Below are 23,217 nucleotides of genomic sequence, written 5' to 3'. Positions count from 1 at the left end.
ACACTGTGCAAGATTTCACTGGCAAAAATCTCTTTATGAGCTTTACTGTCAAAAGAATGAGAAGCAGATCCCCCTTCTGCTTGCTGGCTCACGTTTTGTTGGATAAACTTTATTTCTTTCTTACTCTTAAGACAGTGAGATAAAGCAGCTTGAATCTCACACCTTTCTCTCGACATTCCCTGATTGTTGGTTAAATTTGCTCCTCTTCTGCCTGGTGCACACTGAATAATCATTTTACACAAACTCTGCAGTCTTCAGTTTTAATACTTTTTCCTTCTGCCACAGTTTTGTCAGGGTTAACTACTTCTGCTGGTATGATTGCATCTTTACTAATATAGGTCTTGGCTGCTTTGACATTGTAGGGTTTGGAGCATACATGCAATGTTTGTGCCCTTTCAATTAATAAATCTTGTTGTGGAACACCAGTCCAGTTGCTTACTTGTGCTTTCATAAAATTAGCACCGTCTGTTCCTTCTGGTTTCTCTGGTACACCAGAAAATCTCAAGTTTTTTTTCTATTCACTGTTTTCTAACTCTTCTATTTTTGAAACAGCTCTTCCTACAAAGCCAAATGCTCAGCCAGCCTTTTCTTCATTTCAACCTCTGATTTTTGTAGTTTTATCAGTTCATCTGATAGCTAGTTAAAGCTTCTATTTTTCCAGCCTTTTCTTATTTGAGTTGATATATTCTTCCAAAGTTTCATTTATTTTAATCACTTTTGAGTACATGTTATTTATTTTTTCACTACTTGAAGCCATCTCTTGAACCAAAGCTGAAGTTTGAACTGTTTCTGGTTGATTTTCTTTCAGGTTTTCTAAATCTCTTCTTTGCTCGCATCCAGACAGTGTACTTAGTAGCCAGTAACTGAATTTTATCCTAACTGAAAATTTCTCTGGCTCCCTTTTCTGATTTTGTTTTCACACTGGCAAAGCTAAAATTAAGCTGTTGATCAGTGTGTAGCCATCCTGGAAGTCTTGGACAGGGAATGTTCTTAAGCTATTTGCCCAGATTTATTTTGTTTAGTTTAACTTATTCATTTAACTGGGTAAGTGAAGTGATTTACTTCTTGCATTGCCATTAAAAATAACAACTCGTAACGGTATCCTTCAGGTGGGATGACAAAATTCCAAGCCCTACATACTGTCATCACTAGGAGAGAAATGGAGCCTCTACAGACAGTATGGAGGAAGAGGTCCACAACTGGATTGGTATATTTATGGAATCTCTTTTTGGAGTGTTAGAAGACAAGTATACATAAATGCGGGCCTTGTACTGGGAAAAGCACTACAGTTGTGTTAGATTAGGGACTTCCATTTTAAAGTAGTTATTAATCAGGCTAAAGGGTAAAATAGGACTAGAAATTGTGTTTCATTTATGCATAAAAGACAGTTAAGCAGAAAGAAAGAATAATCTTGCTGGTCAAGCATGACAGACAGTTTATTATAAAGGAAAGATAAGCACAGTGTGTGCGTAGAAAATACAGAAATACAGAATGTTCTTTTCACAAGGGAAAGATACAATCTTGCTAGCTACAGAATGTTCCTTAATGGAATATTAAGTAAAGCACATACGAGTTAAAGCCTGAGACCAAGGTTAGGGGGAGTGAATGCAGTTTACTAAGAAAAATTATTGGACTGAAGCAATATAATATGCTGTGTTCAGGATAGCAGTTCAGTTAAGGTTAGTTAGTTTGTTCGATCTGTCACTACAAAGAAGATTCAGCTACAATACAGGCACTCGAGCCTGAGTACAGAAGACAGGTCAAATAAAAACTATTATTATTTTAGTTTACTTTGTTCAGGACAATCAGAATATGACGTGCAGTAACTTTGGCTATTGTTTATCAGCACTGTTAATGAAGACAGTATTCGGATATTGTGAACATCTAATAAAGCCTTATTGAATGAACTACAATGTTTGGAGAATTCATTCTGAAAAGCACACAAGACTTGGTCCATAAAACAGAGACTGGCACATGTTTAGCATGAGTTTAGGTAAATAACAGATAAAGACTTTCGTTTTCAGTTTCATTTCAGTGTTTCCAGTTAATTACAGTGCAGTCTTATCAATTCTTTCACGTGGGCTGTACAGTACCCTATGGAAGCAAACGGCTTATCCTGCCTAGTTGTGATGATGATGACCCTAAGAAAAGATGACATTTCATGAGGGATACACATATGGTGTTCTGCATCTGTACAAGAACTACACAATGAAAAAAGTTGCTACAAGAAATGGTCATACAGTGATGGAGCAAAAACCCTTGCACTGACAAGGGTACTGATGCAGGATACACCCATGACAAAGGAGCTAGTGTCAGATGAACACGCCCAAATAGAGTCATGAACACAAACGGACTGGTGAGCATGCTGCTGGGGACTCCAGGCCTGGAGTACTCAGGACTCTAAAGTGCAGTATCTGAAGAGGCATATATTCCATTCTTCTAATGCCTACAATAGGAGGTTACAAATTAATGTGTCCATAGAACAAAACTAGGGGAGAGGAGTACATCCAACACTGTCAAGGTAGGGTGTTGCACTAAAGAAAGACAGCACAAAGAAACACTCACAGGAAATGAGAAACATGTGCATTAATTACAACATATGATCAGCAGATGAAAAGTGAAATATTGCTGGTGGGAGAGACAAATGCCTGACAGCAAGCATTAAATGAATGTTCCACATGAAATAACTGGTCTTGTGCAGGACTGAAGAAGGACAACATCCTTTAATGATCCCGATGGAGTCTTAAGGATCTGAAGTTAAGAGAATCCAGAATTATATGAATGAATGAAGGTCAGGTAAAGTTTGGTTCTAACAATTCCTGCGGCAAGACCTCTGTCACACTGAGGGGAGGGGGCTTTGGAAAAGGAAGAGTCAGAAAAAACAGAGGGAAGACCAAAGGGCCACCACAGTCAATACTGGCACTGACTGACAGTGGTTATGTGGTCTAAGGATGCTTGTGATGAAATAAGCCCATCTCATTCTGAAACCTGATAAGTCTTACAGATAAGTTTTCCTGTTGCAACAGAATCTTCAAGTAAGAGCTAGAGTTTTTCAAAAAATTAACAAAATGGCACCACCATTATGGCAGACAGGGATAAAGCCCTGATTACTGCCATGATGATCTCAGTCTGACCAACTGCTTGGGTCAGACAAGGAGGAGATAATCATGCCTGTCCTGGGGGGGGGGATGATGCAGCACATGCAGGGGCACACAGAGTAGTTGGATTTCCCTGATGGAGGCTGAACAGCCAGTTGCAGAGTACTTCCTTGAGAGTGGTATGCAGTGGCTTGTCGATGCCAGCTCCTTTCAGAAGTGAGGAGCGGAATGGTGCTGGCTGCTAACTGTACACCTCCCACAGGATGTTACATGGGTACACAGGGGATGAGGGGGATTATGATGCAGCCCAGAACACCTCAATCCACATGTCAGCCCCAACCCTAACTGGAGTCAGTCCTGGGGAATACAGGAAGGGTAGGAAGACCTAATGAAAGAGAAGAGGCCTATGCATCCACCGATGGTCGGCTGAGGGGTAAAAACAAAGTGCATAAAAAATTAACAAAATGACAACCTTAACAAAAGTTGGCTGAAGTGGAATGCAGTTGTAATTAACAGATGAGAAAAAATGATCACACTGACACAAAAGCAATCTTGCAATTTTCTACATAGAAAACTAGAGCAGTATTCTTCTACTGATATCTGTCTATAGCTGTGCTTTCTTGTTTTAATTTCTTTAAACTATTTTGTCTAAAGTTGCTGTACTTACTGTCAGCTTCTGATACTTGCTCATAAGCAACACAACTCTTAAGTTAACATTTTTAGTTAAAATGGCATCTTACCTCTCTTGCTTGTACTAGAAGCTGCTGGTATTTTTTCAAGATTTCTTCTTTCTGGTTCAGCCTTGCCTGCATGTTTTCAATTGTCTGGTGGGCAATTTTCATTGCTTTCTGTAATTCAGGGTCAGCTTCATTCTTTCCTAAATCAGCAAGAAGTTTTTCACGCTCAGCTGTAGCAGGCAACCTAAGCCGCAGTTCATTTATAACTTTATCCCTTGACAGTACATTTTGTTCTGCCTTCCACAGGGTTGCTTCCTTCTCTTTCAATTTCTGTAAATTAAGAAAGAAGTGCTCATCACAACATGCTTTTCTGCTTGAATTAATCCTGAGGTGAACCCTACAAGGAGCCTAGAACAATATGATACTAAAAGACTCTGTAAATAAAATGGAAACTGACTCACTTCCCACAGCTTGTAATCCTTCCTATTGCATCTGCCTTAACTCATTAATAAAAAAAAAAAAATGAAAGTTATGTACTTACAGTGACAACAGATATGCGAAGTCATGGTTCATCCTAGTCAACAACTAAGAATGGAGCAAAAAAAAACTTTCTAAGACTTCAGCACCTCCCTTTATCCATGATTTCCTGTGTGTCACCATTTTCCACAGATCTGAAGTAAGCTGTTCATTCATAGTGGAATACAGACACACAAAACACCCATAGATAAAAACAGAACAAATTACCCACTATCAGACAGTACCCAGTTTGCTAAGCTAGGGGAAGGTGGGTGTGAATGGTGGGGACAGTGAACCATGACCATCCAGATTTACCATTATGGTATGTACATAACATCTGTATGCGACATGATCTGGTTCATCCTCCACAACCACTAGGATAGAGTTCTGAGTTAAGCTTCTTGGTGGTATCATGAAAGGATGTCCTGAATAAGTGTGGTCTCAAATGAAGACTGGGACCTTGGCATCGCATCCAGCTCATAATGTGTTGTGAAGGTATTCAGAGAAGTCTGTGCTGCAACTGCACACATATCATTCACAGACGTGCTCTTGAAAAAGGCCTGTGAAGCTGCCATAGCCTTTGTGGAATGAATTTTAAGTTTGACTCATAATGTCATTTTTGTTTATACAAAACTCAATACATTCTGATTAACTGGAAAGAGCAAATTTAGAGACTGCTGTGTACATCCTACCGAGAGCATAGGAAACAAATAACTAAAAGTCCTCCTGAAGATTTTATGTTCTCCAAATAAAACTGCAGTTCTATATTCTTATCCATATAGTACAATAAATATTCTCCTTTATTCCAAAACATAGATAAAAAAATGGAACAGACTGACTAAGATTCACCTTTGTGGCCACTTTCAGCATGAATATTGAGTTAGTTTACAGGATTACAGTGTCTTTGTGGAGGAATAAATATGACAATTTTACAAATAAAACCTGAAGCTAAGAATATTTCCCTGCTGAAGTAACAGCTACTAAGAAATTGTTTTTTCCGGTAAAGACACTTCAAATCTATTTTAAAGGCTGACTCTAAAGGAGGAACAGTTAGTTGCTACAACATAAAAAAAAATCCCAAAGATAGACTGATTCCATAAAAGGGGTTAGAAACAAAAGGAGAGGTGTCTCAAGAAAGTCTTTACACACCTTCAGAAAGGCCAGAGAAGCATTCTGAAAACCTTGGTGGAAATTATAAATAGCAGACATATCAAGCTTGATGGAAGTGTAAATAAGATCAGTTTCAAATATGGCAAGGTAATCCAAGGCGGCAGGCACAGGAGCCTTAAAAGGCTCTCTAACTCCACCTTTTCCATTGCCTAAAACAAGAAATGAATTCACTTACTGTTATGCAATTTCCTGCTATTGAGTTTCTGAGTAGAAATGAGGATCTGCAAAACCACAACAGAGTAAGCTGCTTACTTACCCATCATTAGAAATGGAGAAAACAACCAGTTAATTTGATGGCATGCAAGTCGAGGTAAAGCTTGCAAAACAGGTGTGTGAGGGGAGGGGGGGTTTAAAGGGCCTTAAAATGACAGATTTCTTCAGATGGTAAGGCCAGAGCAATGGAAACCAATTCTGTGAATGACAAAACAGAGCTTGAAAATCAGTCTTGGCCATGTACAGCTTTGCTTTCTATAGGAATATGGGTATTAAGGGAAAAGGAAAAAAGGCAACGAGAAGACCTGGAGGCTACTCCTGCAATGAAGCACCCCTAGGCCAATATCCTAGAAGGGAAAGAAAGGAAAGGAAGTTTCTGCACTTGACATTTTCTAAGGAGACAAACAGGTTGCAGCAAGGCTTCCTTTGCAGCAGAAAATCAATCATACCACTATCCAGCTGACAGGCCACTTGCTTAGCATCAGGAAGGAGGAGCTGAACCTATCTGCCAGGGAAATGGCTTCTCCACAGATAAAAGTAGCAGCCAGAAAATGGTTTAAGAATATAGTCTCTTCCCATAGCCTCATTACTTCTTGACGTGGGTGGGATGGGGTGTGTGAGGTGACCCTTGCTTGCTTATATACCATATCAATGCCACACTGCATGGTGATCACATCTTAGTGAAGGGAGTCTTAGAATACCTGTAGACTGAGAAGCATACCATCACCAGGACACTGTGACCACATAACTGGACTGCCCACTCTTGATAATGCCTCTTTAACTCTAGGGTTTAGGCATCTATGGTAACAGTTACCAAGACATTTGAAAGATGAAAAGGACTGTCAGAAAATGATTGGAACGGTGAAACCACCAGGCCAAATTCTTCCAGCATGATTTCAAAAACCTGATTTGATTCATCAGCAAGTCTGAGCACTGGCTCCACCAAGTCCTTAAAGTCCAAAGAAGGACCTTGATATAATACATTCTAATGGACAGCAGGTAAACAATAGTTACCATGGCTGCCAACACAATGCTGGCTCATAAGAGACTGTCTGCAGGACTGGAAAAATTTTGTAAGGGGATGGTGGACTGGCTTTGCAAAGAAGGGTATCCATTAAAGAATGCAAAAAGCTGAGGGTCATTGATGGCTATTTATGAGACTTCAAGGTGTGCACCATACTCCCCATCACTTAGAAAGAGTTGAATCTGAAAATTCTGAGCAGAAACTAATCTTCTAGCATCACAGTGCCTAGGATTCAAGTACAGGAAGTTCCTGACAGCCTGCACCCTCTAGTTCACTGCAACTACTTAGCAAATACCATGGAAGCTGAATGTAAATGCCTCCTACTGAAAATGACTGATTCACACCTGGAAGCATAGACACTTTCTGAACTCTTTAGTGCCCTTTAGATCCAGATATATATATATGTCATGAAGGTCCAAAAAGCATACCAAATCTCCTCTTGATAAGCAATGGTGAATTCACTGCACTATGACCATGCAGAACATTTGCTTTGGCATGTAATGATTGAGGCCAGGTTAAATCCAGTATGGGTCTGAGATCATTGGTCTTTGTAGGTACTAGAAAATAAGAGAAGTAGTAGTCAGACCCTCACTGGTTGGGTAGGACCTCCTAGATGTCTCTTTTCTAAAGGACACTGAAGACATATGCTAATGATAGAAGGGAGCTATGTAAACCAATTTACCTGTGTGTGCTCACCATAAAGCTCAGTAGCCTGGAGTCAATATGCTACTGGTCAAGAAGTGTCCATTTGCCAAGCTTAGGTTACCCAACACAGCAAAAGTTGGAAGGAAAACCAATCTACTTGCCACAAATGAACTAAGGGTTGCTGTACTGAATTCACATTAACTGACAAGAAGTTGCATGGAAACAGCATGATGGCAAGGAGGTGACTGGACATATGTATAAAGGAAACAAATTGGAGTTGCAGTGCAGCAAAGATACCTTGGCCTGGGAAACAGAGTTGACTACTTGGTGGGAAGACAGACTAGAAATGGTGTGGCAACTGATGGAGAGTCTCTTCTGAAGATAATGAGGGATGTCATTAGAATTAGCGAAAGACTAATGGCAATTTGGAGTGCAAAGATAAAGCAGTATTCATAATCTCAGCCAATGTCCCTGGATAGGATTGTGATGGTAAGGAAAAAGCATTTATTCAAGTAGTAATTGCAGGACTTAGATAAAGTAGAAAAAGATGAGATGGTGTTGATAATGGAGGACCTAAATATTGGTACCGACAGAACAGGATATAAGGACTGCCTGGGTCTACAAGCGTGGAGCAAGAGGAATAAAGAAAGACAGGCTATTCTAGACTTCTGTCAGGCAAATGGCTTGATGGTGGACAATGCGCAGTTCACCAAAAAGACAGTCACAAGCTCATATGCAAGAGTGGTCAACATACAACTCATTTACACTTCCGACTAGCGAGGAAAGGGCATTCAGACAGAATCAAGAAAATTGTAAATTTATCTCCACTGAAACTGACAGCCTCAAGCATAGTTCACTGTGGCCACAATCAGCTTCAAACAGTAGTCAGAGAGGGCTCTAAGGTCAACACAGACTAGGATGAAGACCTATATGTTGACTGGGGCAAAAACACATGAGATCAAGGAAATACTCAGTGCTCTAATACCTTAGTGAGAAGGGGAAATAAGTAGAGTCAAAAAAGAAGAATGGAAGCATCTCAAAACAGCATGTGTGAAAAATAGACAAACGCCCAAGCCAGGTATGGAAAGCTGGTGGTGGAATGCAGAAGTCCTGTAAGTTATTAGAAGAAAGAAGGTGCATAGAAAGAAGAGGGAGATAGAAAAGATAACCAAGCTAAGAAGCTAAGGAGGAATACCGGTTGGGTAAGAAAGAGGTTAAGAGAGCAGTCACAACTGGCAAAGAACAAGGCATCACAGAAACTCTTCCAGCTTCTGGAAAGTGATTCAGCAGATGTCACAAAGAAACTATCAGGTTGTAAGTAAAAGACAAAAAGGTAGGCATCAGATGCCATTCATATGGGATGTCAGCAGCAATCTGCTCACCGTCTATTGGGCATCACAGGCAGACAGAATGAGTGGTTCTCACCACTTCTGAATGACTAAAACCCTGAAAAAGCTGTACTCCCCCATGCACAGCTTGTAATAAAACAGGAAAGAGAACTCACTCTAGAAGAAGTAAGAAGAGCACTAAGGAAAATTATGCCAGGGAAACCACCTGGCTAAGATTAAGTCATAGTAAATATGATCAGGATATTGGGTGATTTACAAGATAAATTACTTCTAGGGTTATTCATTGCAGTATGGACAGAAAGGCATATACTAGAATACCGCAGAAGAATAACTATTCTAGTGCTACTCTATAGAACAAAAAGAACAATTACAACTGTGGGCAATAATGTATGAAAATGCAAGAGAGGGTGACTGAAAGTAAGGTGGGAGATGAGCAGTTCAGATTAAAATCAGAATGGAGCACTACTGACCTAATGTTTGCAGTCAGGTAGTTAGTGTAGGAAAAGCTAGAGATGAGGAAAGAGTCCAACTTGGCATTCCTACAATTGGAGAAATCATATGACAAGGTCTCAAGAAAGCTGATTTGGGCAGCCCCGAGACATTTTCAAGTCTCAGAAACATTGGTATGATTAGTGCAGGCAATGTACAAAGACCCAATGACACAAGTACAAATAGTGTTCATCTGAAAGAAGGTTTCTAGTGCATCAAGGTTCAGGTCCGAGCCCTTTCCTGTTCATACTGGCAATGAACTACAGGCAGGATGAAGGGAATAACTGAACAAAATAAGATGGAGGGAACAGATGAACAAAGCTGCTGTACACAGACAATGCGGCACTATTAAGTAGACTCTGAATATGAATGCCAGCAAATGACAGAAAACTGGAATGCAAAACTGAAAGGCACATGGGCTGAAACTGAGAACAGGCAAGGCAGTTGTTATTGCAGCAAAGGGTGAATCAGAAGCTAAAACAGATGTAAAAGGAAAACAGTGGCATAGGTTATCAGCTTCAAGCATCTGGAAATGAGGGCTGAGGAAAAGGGAAGTCTGAATGAGGAGAGCAAAGATAAACTCAGAGGTGCTGTAGCCAACTTGCACAAGTGTCGGGGATAGTGTATGATAGAAGAATGCCAAAGTAAGATGCAGAAGACAGTGGTGCGATCAGTGCTTTTATACAGCACAGAAACTTGGGGAGTGAAGACAAAGCAGTTATGGAAGCTTGTGATAATGGAGATGAAGTGCCTGAATGGGTGGAAGGATGCACACCATAGGGCAGATAAAAAAAATGTGGATATCAGAGCAGGAGCTAAAGTAGTATCAATTAGTGAGAAGATGAAGATTACAGAGGTTCGCTCACATATGTAGAAAAGCAATACATGACCTGATAGCAGAAAAGCAGAAGATTTCTTGAAGAAGATTTGGGAGATACAGCAACTAGAAATAAGGATGTCCAGACAAAAGATGGATGCTTGAGAGACAGAACACCTGCAAGAGTCAGGCATGGCTACTGAAAAAATAGAACAGTGGCACTGAATACAAAGAGTGGCATTGACTAATCTTATATCCAAATCACATGTAGAAAAATAGAAAAAGGGGGGAGGGAGATGATGGGTAAGAGTACAAATGAACTGAATCTAGCCAAAGCTGCCAAAGAGTAAAGCTAATGATTAATTTATTTATTTGCATATGATTGTCACGAATGTCCAGCTGAGCAAAACCCTATTTTCAATAGAGGTCCAAGCAGAAGGGCTCCACATTACATACATTTGTATGAGCTAAAAGTAAAACTGCACCGTATTAAACTCAGAAACATATAACCTAACAGGTGATCAACTTGTTGCAAACACAGCATGTTAAGAATACACACACCCACAAAACATTCAGCATTATTTTACAGTATATGCATATAGCCACACTGTAATTTTAGCACACAGACATACCTTTCAACTTCTTAGGTCAAGAAATCTGGACAAAGTCTAAAATAATGGGGGAGCAAAGGCCCAAAAATAGGGACAGATTTTAAATACTGCTGTTATAAACTTAGAAATTTGCTAGACTATCAGCAAATCAAGCAATGATAAAAGCCAGTGTGGAATAGTAATACGATGCAGCAAGGAAGCTAAGGCTTACAACAGCAATTACTTACTGAAAATATGGTTTTATCTCAATAAATCCTAACTGAAAATATCACCAGTTAACATTAATTTCAAATTCAACAAAAAAAGAATCTGAAACATGCATCAAAATTACAGGAAAATTGAAAATGAAACATGTAGTCATTTTAATCCTCTGAGCAGCATCAAGATCTGGAGAAAATGGCATTTCTCAGGGCATTATTAGTAAGGGGAGCAACTGAAGACTAGAAATTTTTACCTCTGCCAAGTAGACTGTAAGCTGGTGTTTAAGTGCTAGTGGTCCAGAAGGACAAGCAGACCATGTTGGATCAAGAGTTATGACCACAGATCCTCATCTACTGACAACAAAATCATTTTATATGAATGAGTTGCAAAATGCTTTGACCTTGTGAGCATCTAAGCCATGACCAGGAAAACTTTTAAATACTATTTTAAAACATAAACGTACTTAAAATATATTCTTGACTTTTTATAAAATGGCTAGTAGACATTATTATTCATTTGCCTTTAAGCATAGGGTTTCATGATTCTCACAGTAATTCTTTACTGATGTGACCAAACATCTTTTCACACATGAAATGTTAGAAAAATTAAGTAATTTTATGACTCAGTAGTTATCTAACATACATGTAACATGATGAACTTGCTTCATTTCCCCCCACAAGATCTAAACCTCTGCTTAGTACTTACTTTCTAAATTAACAGCATGCAAATAAAAAGTAACATTATGTATCTGATGTACCTGCAGAGTACTGGTCTCTTTTTTAGAACATGAAAGGCAATACAAGCTTTATTTGAGGGACGCATACTAGTGAAATAATGGAAGGATTATTCAGATAAAAATCTGGAAGGTACAAAAAATACCCCAAACAGATGGTGACCTCTGATCTATTATCTATACAGTTCTGCTTTATTATGTAATTCATCAGTCTTGGAACCAAAGCTACACGCTTTCTCAGATTATCTACTATTTGCATTGCCTTAGATAAGTTGCATGCAGGCTTCATGTGGCATTAAGCAAAATCCAACATCACCTTCACGTTCCTGTTTAACAACAAAGCACCTGCATTTCCACTCCTACTTTAGACATTCAAGGGGTGCCTCTGTTCTATCTGAGAAACAATTATTCTGGCAATGAAACTCGATAAAATTTCTTTTAACAAATACTTTTTTCCCCCATTGCTCTTGTAACAGTGTGCCTTTCTCATGGACTCTTGCTTTGGATTCTTTTCTTTTTTCATAAGCAGGCAAGACTAATGCATCAAGAGCTAAATATATTTACACGTAGCAGTAGCTGTCCTGTGAATGCTTTTCGCTTGTTTTATTTGTTTTTCGTATAATCAAAGGTGGTTATGACAAAGCAGCACAAACACAACAGAACATTTTCTAACAGGTCTCCTGCTCTCTGCGCTACTGGATCTGACATGCAACAGATCACTCTAAAATCAGAGAAGTGGCGTTATTTTTTCATTGTATTACTTTAACAGCTTCTACTATTGTTTCTATGTTCTTCTGTGTTTTGCTTAATTTGTACTGGAGAAAATTTCTGTCTTTTGCATTGAGAGTTTGCTTTGAGAGCAGAAGTAACTTGCTGGTGCTCTCAGAGTCTCATTAACCCAGGGAACAAAGGAGGATAAATTGACTGTCTTTGTAGCTTTTCATCTTATGTTTAAATTAGTCCTCCATTTTGCTAGGCTGCACTGAGTTCCTCAACAGATATCATGCGATCTCTGTGCTATTGGACTTGGCCTACAACTGATCCTACTAAAATCAAGGATGTGGCTTATTTGTTTCATATTATTACTTAAATAGCTAAGCTACCACTTGTAATTACATTATGCTTAGTTTGTAATGGGGAAGGGTCTGTAATTTACACTGAGAGTCTGCTTTGTGAAAGGGAATGACGTGCCAAGACTAGATGCTGAAAATGTATTATCATCACTTTTGATAGGCAAACACTCCAGTCATTATACTGTACAAACATACCACTACAAAATGAAAATGCAGTCAGAGACTTAGGAACTTGGGCTGACTGCTCCCTCTGTTCTGTTTGTCATGTGACAATCCTTTTATTTAGCAAAGCTATATGCCAAAGGAACATCATTAAGGTCTAAAGAGATACACACTGCTTTATATTCAGCATTGATCAGACCAATTATCAAGATGAACATCCCCTTTGTGATGTATCTCGCTAAACATATAAAACAATAAGAATTACCTCAAGGTTCCCAACCAAAAATATCACGTCTAAAGTTCCTTTGCTATAAGGATAAGTGTATCCTTTTACTGAATGTCTTACCAACTTTTGAGGGAAGATCTCTGTCTCTTACCATGCCACTAGAGATCTGGTTTGCCATGGATATCTTGTATCTCCATATGTCAATAACCTCTACCAATACTGGAAGCAGGCACTTAAGTCTTCACCGACAGATAAATAAAGCATGGTGGAAGGATAGGTTTATGACCCAGTGTCTCCCAAACCTCTGAAATAAATCACCATTCCAAATTAAGCAGTGCAACTCACCATCTTCCTTTAAACATAAGCTAGATGATTAGATGTGTATCCAAAAATTTATTTTATATAAATTATATTTTAGGGAATTGACTGGTAAGGTTCTCCTGTAGAAAGAATGTGCAGAATGAAGAAGGGCACTGGCAAGGCATGAATAGTCATAAGACTCAGTAGCCTTGAAAAATCTTTAAAAAGACACATGATCAATTTACAGGAAGGTATAGGAGATCATTAACGTCCTCAGAACACCAAGAAAGACTCTTAAAGGTAATCACTGAAATACCCTTAACTAAAAATATCTTCATGTTGGAAGATTTTAATTATCTCCTGATAAACTTTGAACCTACACCTGAAAAGTGTGGTAAGTCTAAAATTTCCTGGACCTAATAAATGACAATTCCCTAGATCAAGTATTTAACCAGCCTACTAGAGCTGAACATTCTGGACCTAGTCTTGACCAACACTGCCTCCAAGTGTAGTAAGTTAATAAACTGTCTTTCTTGGGACAATTTAGAAGACAAATTAGTAAACCTCCTTTAAAATTACAAACTTCACTGCTGTAAACAATTCTGAACTTATGGACTATGAACAGACAAAACTACTTAAATTCTATGATAACCTCTCCACATTTAATTGTAATTTCACCAGCTTTCATGGAGCTTCAGCTGCTACTTCATCATTTTCTTTTGGCTGTTCCCGTTAGGGGTCGCCACAGCGGATCATCTGTTTCCATTTCTTCCTGTCCTCTGCATCATGCTCTTTCACACCAACAGCCTGCATTATCCTCTCTCACCACATCCATAAACCTCATCTTAGGCCTTCCTCTTTTCCTCTTACCTGGCAGCTCCATCCTTAGCATTCTTTTCCCAATATACCCAGCATCCCTCCTCAGCACATGTCCAAATCAACGCAATCTTGCCTCTCTTGCTTTGTCTCCAAACTGTCTAACATGAGCTGACCCTCTAATATACTGATTCCTAATCCTGTCCATCCTAGTCACACCCAGTTCAAATCTTAACATCTTTAACTCTGCCATATCCAGGTCTGACTCCTGCCCTTTCAACAATGCTACTGTCTCCAACCCATATAACATAGCTGGTCTCACTACCCTCTTGTAGACCTTCCCTTTCACTCTTATTGGTACCCGTCTGTCACAAATCACTCCTGACACTCTTCTCCACCCATTCCACCCTGCCTGTACTCTCTTCTTCACCTCTCTTCCACATTCACCATTACTCTGAACTGTTGATCCCAAGTACTTAAACTCATCCACCTTTACCACCTCTACTCCCTGCATCCTCACCATTCCTCTACCCTCCCTCTCATTTACACACATATATTCTGTTTTAGCCCTGCTGACCTTCATTCCTCTCCTTTCTAAAGCATATCTCCACCTCTCCAGGGTCTCCTCAACCTGGTCCCTACTCTCACTACATATCACAATGTTATCTGCAAACATCATAGTCCACGGGGCCTCCTGTCTAATCTCATCTGTCAACCTGTCCATCACCACTGCAAATAAGAAAGGGCTCAGAGCTGATCCTTGATGTAATCCCACCTCCACCTTAAACATATCTGTCACTCCCACCACAGTACTCACCAATGTCACACTACCCTTGTACATATCCTGTACCACTCTTACACACTTCTCTGCCACTCCCGACTTCCTCATACAATACCACAACTCCTCTGTAGGCACAATGTCATATGCTTTCTCTAAGTCCACAAAGACATAATGCAACTCCTTCTGACCTTCTCTGTATTTCTCCAACAACACTCTCAGAGCAAATATTGCATCTGTAGTGCTCTTTCCTGGCATGAAACCATACTGCTGATCACTAATCATCACCTCCCTTCTTAACCTAGCTTCTACTACTCTTTCCCATAACTTCAAGCTGTGACTGATTAATTTTATCCCTCTGTAATTACTGCAGCTCTGCACATCAAGATAGGTACCAAAACACTTTTTCTTCACTCCTCAGGCATCCTCTGACTTTCCAAAATTTCATTAAACAATATGGTTAAAAATTCCACTGCCATTTCTCCTAAGCACCTCCATGCTTCCACATGTATGTCATCTGGGCCAACAGCCTTTCCATTCTTCATCCTCTTCATAGCTGTCCTTACTTCCTCCTTGCTAATCTGCTTCACTTCCTGATTCAATATCCCCACATCATCCAACCTTCTCTCTCTCTCTCTCTCATTCTCTTCATTCATCAGCCCTTCAAAGTACTCTTTCCATCTACTCAACACACTCTCCTCACTTGTGAGTACGTTTCCCTCACTGTCCTTTATCACCCTTACCTGCTGCACATCTTTCCCAGCTCTGTCCCTCTGTCTAGCCAATCGGTACAGGTCCTTTTCTCCCTCTTTAGTGTCCAATCTCTCATACAACTCTCTATATGCCTTATCCTTAGCCTTCGCCACCTCTCTCTTTGCCATGCACCTCATCTCCTTATATTCATGTCTATCTCTTTGACAATCCCACTTCTTCTTCACCAGCCTCTTCCTCTGTATACTCTCCTGTACTTCCTCATTCCACCACCATGTCTCTTTGTCCTCCTTCCTCTGTCCAGATGTCACACCAAGCACCTTCCTAGCAGTCTCCCTTACTAGCTCTGCTGTAGTTACCCAGCTATTCAGTAACTCTTCATTGCCTCCCAGTGCCTGTCTTAACTCTTCCCTGAACTCCACCTCACAATCACCCTTTTTTAACTTCCACCATTTAATCCTTGGCACTGCTTTCACACTCCTCCTCTGCTTCTTTATCACCAACATCATCCTGCAGACCACCATTCTATGCTGCTTAACTACACTTTCCCCAGTCACCACTTTACAGTCTCCAATCTCCTTCAGACTGGCCCTCCTACATAGGATATAATCCACCTGTGTGCATCTTCTTCCATTCTTGTACATCACCCTATGCTCCTCCCTCTTCTTAAAATACGTATTCACGACAGCCATGTCCATCCTTTTTGCAAAATCCACAATCATCTGACCTTCTGCATTCCTTTCCTTAACACCATACCTACCATCACTTCCTCATCCCCTCTGTTCACTTCACCAATATGCCCACTGAAGTCCGCTCCAATCACTAGTCTCTCACCCTTGGGTACACTCACCACCACTTCATCCAACTCACTCCAAAAAGTTTCTTTCTCATCCATCGCACACCCAACTTGTGGAGCATATGCACTAACAACATTCATCATTACATCATCAATTTCAAGCTTCATAAACATCACTCTATCAGACACTCTCTTCACCTCCAAAACACTCCTGGCATACTGTTCCATTAGTATAACCCCTACCCCATTTCTTCTGCCATCCACACCATGACAGAACAATTTGAACCCACCTCCTATACACTTGGCCTTACTTCCCTTCCATCTGGTCTCTTGCACGCACAATATATCAACTTTCCTTCTCTCCATCATATTAGCTAGCTCTCTCCCTATACCAGTCATACTGTCAACATTCAAAGTTCCTACCCTCAGTACTACACTCCTAACCTTCCTCCTCTCTTCCTACCTTCGGGCATGCCTTCCCCCTCCTCTTCTTCTTGGCTAACAGTACTGGTGGCGGTCGTTGTTAACCCGGGCCTCGACCAATCCGGTATGTAATTATGAAAACTTCTCCGCATCAGTAATTTTTGGCAGAGGTTTTACGCAGGATGCCCTTCCTGACACAACCCTCCCCATTTATCCGGGCTTGGGACCGGCACAAAGAAATGCACTGGCTTGTGCATCCCCAGTGGCTGGGTTCTTCAGCTGCTACTTCTGTACCTGAATTCTCCTCCCATTTTTATAAGTGTACTATTGCACTCAACTACCTATCAGCAAAATGTGGAACACTACCTCTAATCATGTAGAACAAATGGGAAAACATAAAACACTAACAGCTCATTAACAACTTCAACTAGAAAATTCACAGGATAGTTAAAATGTGTTACTTTTTACTTATAAAAAGTTCTTTGAATGAATTACATGATCCAGCATTATTTACCATGAATATCAGCTAAAAAATCCTGAATGTGTGGCAGACACTTGCATTGTAGAACAATGACAAAACATTCCTCGAAATGAGGTACACTTCAGAAGTATGAAGAAAACAGATCTCCCAGCCCACTTATAACCAAGTTGTTGTTGACGTTTGTCTTTCGGCTTTTCCCAGTTAGGGGTCGCCACAGCGGAACTCCGGTCTGCCAATGATTGGCAGTAGATTTTCACAAACGCCGAGGTGCCAGCTCGACATTCAACCTTCAAAGAAGGCACGCCCATTCACGCATGTCTTTTGAACGCTCACCCAACCGCGGGGAGGACATGCAGACTCCACACAGAAGGCAATCCCCGCACTCCAGCCAAAAATCAAACGGGAGAATCTCTTGCTGTGAGGCAACAACGCTACTGCTGCACCACCGCGGATGTCCAAGTATAATGGGAAATTTAAAAATAAATCATCTCAGAAGGCTACCAGTACTAGTCAGCTGTATAACAAAAAAAAATCCTAAAGCCCTACAGCAAATTAAACACTATCTACATTAAAGACTACCAAAAAAAAGTCAGCAAGGAACTAAAAATTACTGCCAGGAAGGTCAAAGTTGAACAAGAATTAAAACTAGCAATTAAAAGCCAAGGATAACTACAAATCCTTCTTTAATTAAAATATAAAACTGAGCAAAACCACCCAATAATGTTTTGAACAAGTCCTAAATGGATTATCCACGATGCCCATAAGGCTATAGCTAGCTTTCTTGCAAATTCATCTAGTCACTAGAAGTGCATATATCCTTGAGTCCCACATATCTCCCGTAAGATCATAATGTAGCAAATTCTTACTGCAGTAGAATAACACGTTATGTATCAACATGCATTTTCTGATGAAACTCTAATGTTCGTCATTTTTTGACTGTAATCCTCAGTGATTTACCAGAAAATCAAAAATGATATGAGGGACAGGGCAGAAAACAGGGACACTAGATGGGTATCCACAAATTCATCCCTGGTCTGACATATTTTCCCTGCTGGAAGTAGACGGTACATCTTGATGACTACTGGCAAGTGACAAATGGTCTCTCCACTTACTTGCTTTATAACTAATATAATCATTTGATTCATGGCTAAGTTACTTAAAACTAAAGATAACAGAACAAAATAAAACAACCGGTGCATCACAAAGATTATCAAGTTTTACTACCAGTCAATAGCACTTTGTTTAGTGTCTTCTAACAAGCAAACAAATGTACTAGGATATTTGTCTGAATAAGTTCACAGTTCTGTGGTTTAAGCACTACACTGCAAGTGCCATTCAAATAAAGACAGTAGACTTATCTGGTTTAATTGGAGTATGTAGCTATCCCTTATGCGAGTACTACACCCTTATTCCTTCACTACACTGTCCACCATCTTCTTAAAGTTCAGAGTTGTACAACTAATCATTTCTGATAATTTGTTTCACTTATCCATCAGTTCTCCATAGAAAAGAACCCTCCTCAAACCATCTCTACACACTACACCTGTTTACAGAGTTGTTTGTCTTATGGAAGTACAAGGAATGCAGAAGGGTGGGGTTTTTGAAGGCAGAGAATACAAGACAAAGAAATGCTTGTAGGAGTATAAAAGGCACAGAGGATGGGGATATGGCTGCTAATTATATCACCTAGAACTATTTCCCCTTATCTACTAATTATTCTCTCTCCTAGAGCTGCCTCCTCTTATATGCCTATTAAAATTTCTCCTAATACATCTTTTTCTCTAAACTGATTTTTTTAGATCTTTCCTCTTAAAATATATACATTTATAATATAGGGTACCCTTTTTCTTCTGTGTTTCAGTGAATGCTAATCCAGTGAATCTGTTCTCATGGCTCATGCCTCAGGCTCTATCATTTTGCTTCCAAAACACACAGCAGTGCTGCTTCCCTCTGTTTACACAACACCTACAGAAGGCACTACTAAATGCACATTATACAATAACTGGCCATTAACATCGTAAAACGAGCACACTGACTGGCCAGCCCAACCAGCGTGCCCATTGAGAATATACAATGGAAAAAGGTCCGGTCGCCCGGACTTTTTACCGTTTATATATTCTTTAATTTTAAGGGTTTTTTTTCAAAAGAAAAAAAAAGCGTAGCAATGGAGATCTTTTCTCTGTTGCTTACTTTCCCAAGCACTGATGTACCTGCTATGCGTGGGAACGCAAGTTCCAAACGCATGCACAGTACATCAGATAGGGCAAGGAGGAGATAGCCAGAGGTGGAAGGACAGCAAGGTGCCGTTATACAAGGACATTATTTAAGAAAAGTAAGTATTCTTTTTCTTAAATAATGTCATTGTATAATAGCAATAACCCACTTCTGGGTGTAGGTAATGCTGGATTTACCCACGGTTGTCACCAAACCACACCAACCATGGGTAAATCCAACATTACCCACACCCAGGTGTGGGTTATTGCTTAAATATATGTCACCAAAGACATAAAAATAAAATGTTAACACTTTCTGGAAAGATTTACAAAGAGTGAAGACTGATAGATATTTAAGCTTGAGTGCAAATGGAACTACAGACAGCACATCTGCACCACAACTGCAAAATAAGTCTATCAAACAAATTTAAATAATGAAATCAGAAAGAAGACTTTGTCAGACTTGTTAAAAAGTTTCTGGACCTAATAGAAAAGTACTAGAAGATCCTTTCCTGTGGCACCAGGCAGCATAAAAATAATGTCAAAGGCAGGGCTATGAAAGAGGAAGCAATATACAATTATTGCACTGGAGTACAGACAATAATTCAAGCCCTAGTTACTGAAACTCCAAATAAGATAAGCAAAGCTCCCAATCTGAAGATGACTACTTTTCACTCTGAACTTTGTCAAATGGCCAATATGGTGGGTAACTGCACATTTGCTGATGAACTTAATTTATAATAGTCAGTGGAAGGGAAAAAGAATCCAAAACTGTTTTGGTAGCCAACACAGAGAAGAATATCTACTTGTCTTACGTGTATTTAGTTTTTGAAGAGGAACATGTTATCTGTACTACTCTTGAAAGGAAATAAGGTTGCTATCTACTAGTGGAAATGGAGAAATCATTCAGTTATTGAAGGGGAATGAATGTCTAGCTAAGTTTTTTTTTTGATGGGTGAGACAGAAGTCTTGACAGGATGGAGTGGAAGCAGCCACTCCAACAGGTGACTCATTGTCACGGGAAACACCCCTACTGAAACAAGAGTGGAACAAAGAGAAAGATCTTTAACTTGCATTGTTTGAATTTCTGTATGAATTTCATCAGCAGAGGAAATGATGGAAATCTCTAACAGGCTTTTTCTGGGTTACACTATTCCTGGAGCATAACCCCCACCACAGACACACACACACACACACACACACACACACACACACACACACACACACACACACACACACAGTGGAGTGATTAGGCAAAAGAAGCTACTGCATGTAACACTGGTTAGCAAAACTAAGAGGTTCCAGCATGGCTTGCCCCATTGACAGAAAGGTTACCACATCACCGAGGGGTGAGGAACCACATCTAATGCATCAGTAGAGAACTAGAAATGAACCAGCTTCCCCTGGGATATGTGCATCCAGAAAGGGAAGAAAAAAAGAAAGAACAGACCCCTCAGTCAGAAAAAAACACAGCAGAAAAGAAAATAGGGGGAAGGAAGGAAGTTCAGACAACTGCAACAGTGAGAAGAAGGACATCTACTTTTAAGATAAGATCCTACATAACTATACTAAGTCCTTCATTATCATTGTTTCAGTATTCTTTACAGATAGAGTAGTACAAAAGCTATTGGAGGAGCCTTCCAAAAACCTATGTAGGGTAGCACTGAAAAAAAAACACTCCGACTCTATAAAAGACATCCAACTTGTAATGTTTACTATAGTTAAGTACGGAGGACCAAGTAGTAGCTTCTAACATGAACTAAGTATCCAGACCCTTGAAAAATGCACCAGAAGAGGCCACATCCCTGGTAGAATGAGCACAAATGGAAGAAGATGAAAGTTACTTGTCATGAAATGAATAGCAAAAAAGAAATGGCCTTAGAAATCCAACAGGGGATGATTTGCTTAGACACAGCCAAACCTAATTTCCTGACATGAAAGGAAACAAAAAAGCTGCTCAGATTTCCTGACATCTTTAGTTCTATCTAGGTAACATCTGAACTGTCCAAGGTGTGAGGAACCCTCTCACTATCATTCCATGGAGAGGGGGAGAAAAGAAAAGTACAGTTGTGTACACTTTCCATAAATGTAGATGTTCGAGTGCATTCACTGTTGCAGTTATCACACTTGGGGTATCCTGCCAGGGGTAGCCCTCAGTCAGCACGAATACCAGAGGCTTAGTATTTCTGCATCCATTGCTGTTGCTCCAGGACTGACATCAGGTCATCAGTGGTATAAAAACAGGCAGCCGACACCATTACATCAGTTTTTCTTGCCACAAATGTCAGGAGCCACCAAATAGGGAGCTAAGTTATGGTGGAATAACACCCCCAGTAGAAAGTAAATACCAATAGCCCTGTAAATAGTGAGGAAGAGAGAGATAAAGACAAGGGGGCTGACGGGTGCGAAACCAGGACTGCAATAGTGAATACACTCGAACATCTACATTTATGGTAAGTGTACACAACTGTACTATGTTCTTCGTGTTTCACTGTTGCCGTCTTCATACTTGGGTTGATTCCCAAAGTTGAAGAATGGGTGGAGGCAGTCAGGAAGAGTTGGGGCTGGCTAGTATGCCCTGCAGGACTGCGGTTGCAAAGCCTGCCCTGGATTTGGACAAGATAGGCAGGTGGTAATGCTTGGTGAAAGTATGAACAGTAAGTCCATGTTGCAGCTTCCAGGATGTCCCTGGTAGGGACCCCTCTGGGAAGGGCTGCAGAGGTTGAAGTTACCCTAGTGAAATGCATTCTTACCCCCTGTGGGGAGTGGTTTCCGATGGTGTTTGTAACAGAAATCGATACAGTGTGCTATCCATTTGGAGACGGTTTGTTTTGATATGGCCTTGCCCTCTGCCCCTGGTGCAGAGCTGACTACTAACTTGTCAGATTTACTAAAGGGCTTAGTCCTATCCAAGTAGATTCTGAGCTGTCTGTGCACATCTACAGAGTGCAGGATCCCTTATTTTGAGGTTTAGGGAAAAAGGTGGGCAAACGAATAGATTGGTTGAGAGCCACACTGGACACCACTTTAGGCATGAAAGTTGGGTTAGCACTGAGGGAGACCCTGTCATCATGAAACATGATGAAGAGTTTCACAGCCATAGGTGCTTGTAGCTCACTCTTCTAGCTGACGTGATGGCCAGAAGCAAGGCCGTTTTCCAAGAGAGGAATTTTAACTCTGCTGAAGCTGCAGGCTCAAAGGGGATAGCATGAGCTTTTCCAACACAAAGTTAAGGTCCCAAGCAGGGGTAAGGGCTCTTCTTGGTAGCCTTAAATTGCTAGCCCCTCTCAGGAACTGCTTGATGAAAGGGTGTGAAAAGAGAGGTGGTTCAGTGCTGTAATGTGCAGATATGGCAGAGGCATGGATTTTAATGGAAGAGAAGGATAGGCCCCTGTGGATTAGGTCTGCTAGGTAATCTAGGTGGGCTGTGCTGGGTCAGCTCCTTTAGTCTGGATCCAGGAACAATACCTTTTCCACTTGTCAGCATAAGAATTTCTAGTGCTGGGTCATCTGGCTTCACGTATAACATCCAGGACCTGCTTGCTTAGGCTGGCCACTGGAGGAGAAGTCAAGGAATAAGCCAGGCTGCCAGGTTCAGGGTCTGCAATTGTGGATGCAAGAACTCTCCCTCCTGCTGAGTCAGGAGAGTTGGAATCTGAGGGAGGTGCCATGGAGGCAACAGTGACAGACTGTGC

At 40.4% G+C, this 23,217-nt stretch overlaps 1 protein-coding gene across 1 annotated transcript in view; it reads right to left on the bottom strand.

Annotated features, from left to right (window-relative positions):
• CEP290 (centrosomal protein 290) overlaps positions 1 to 23,217 on the bottom strand; it is a 3,346,332-nt gene that overhangs the window by 1,044,766 nt on the left and 2,278,349 nt on the right. The window contains exon 34 of the mRNA XM_044087863.1: positions 3,839 to 4,105. Coding sequence (XP_043943798.1) covers positions 3,839 to 4,105 — 267 coding nt within the window. The remainder of the gene's footprint in view (positions 1 to 3,838; positions 4,106 to 23,217) is intronic.

The sequence above is a fragment of the Protopterus annectens genome, chromosome 11.part0, assembly GCF_019279795.1.
Source record: "Protopterus annectens isolate FY-2018-M chromosome 11.part0, PAN1.0, whole genome shotgun sequence".
Classification (NCBI taxonomy): domain Eukaryota; kingdom Metazoa; phylum Chordata; order Ceratodontiformes; family Protopteridae; genus Protopterus; species Protopterus annectens.
This window is presented reverse-complemented; position numbering and strand designations above follow the sequence as displayed.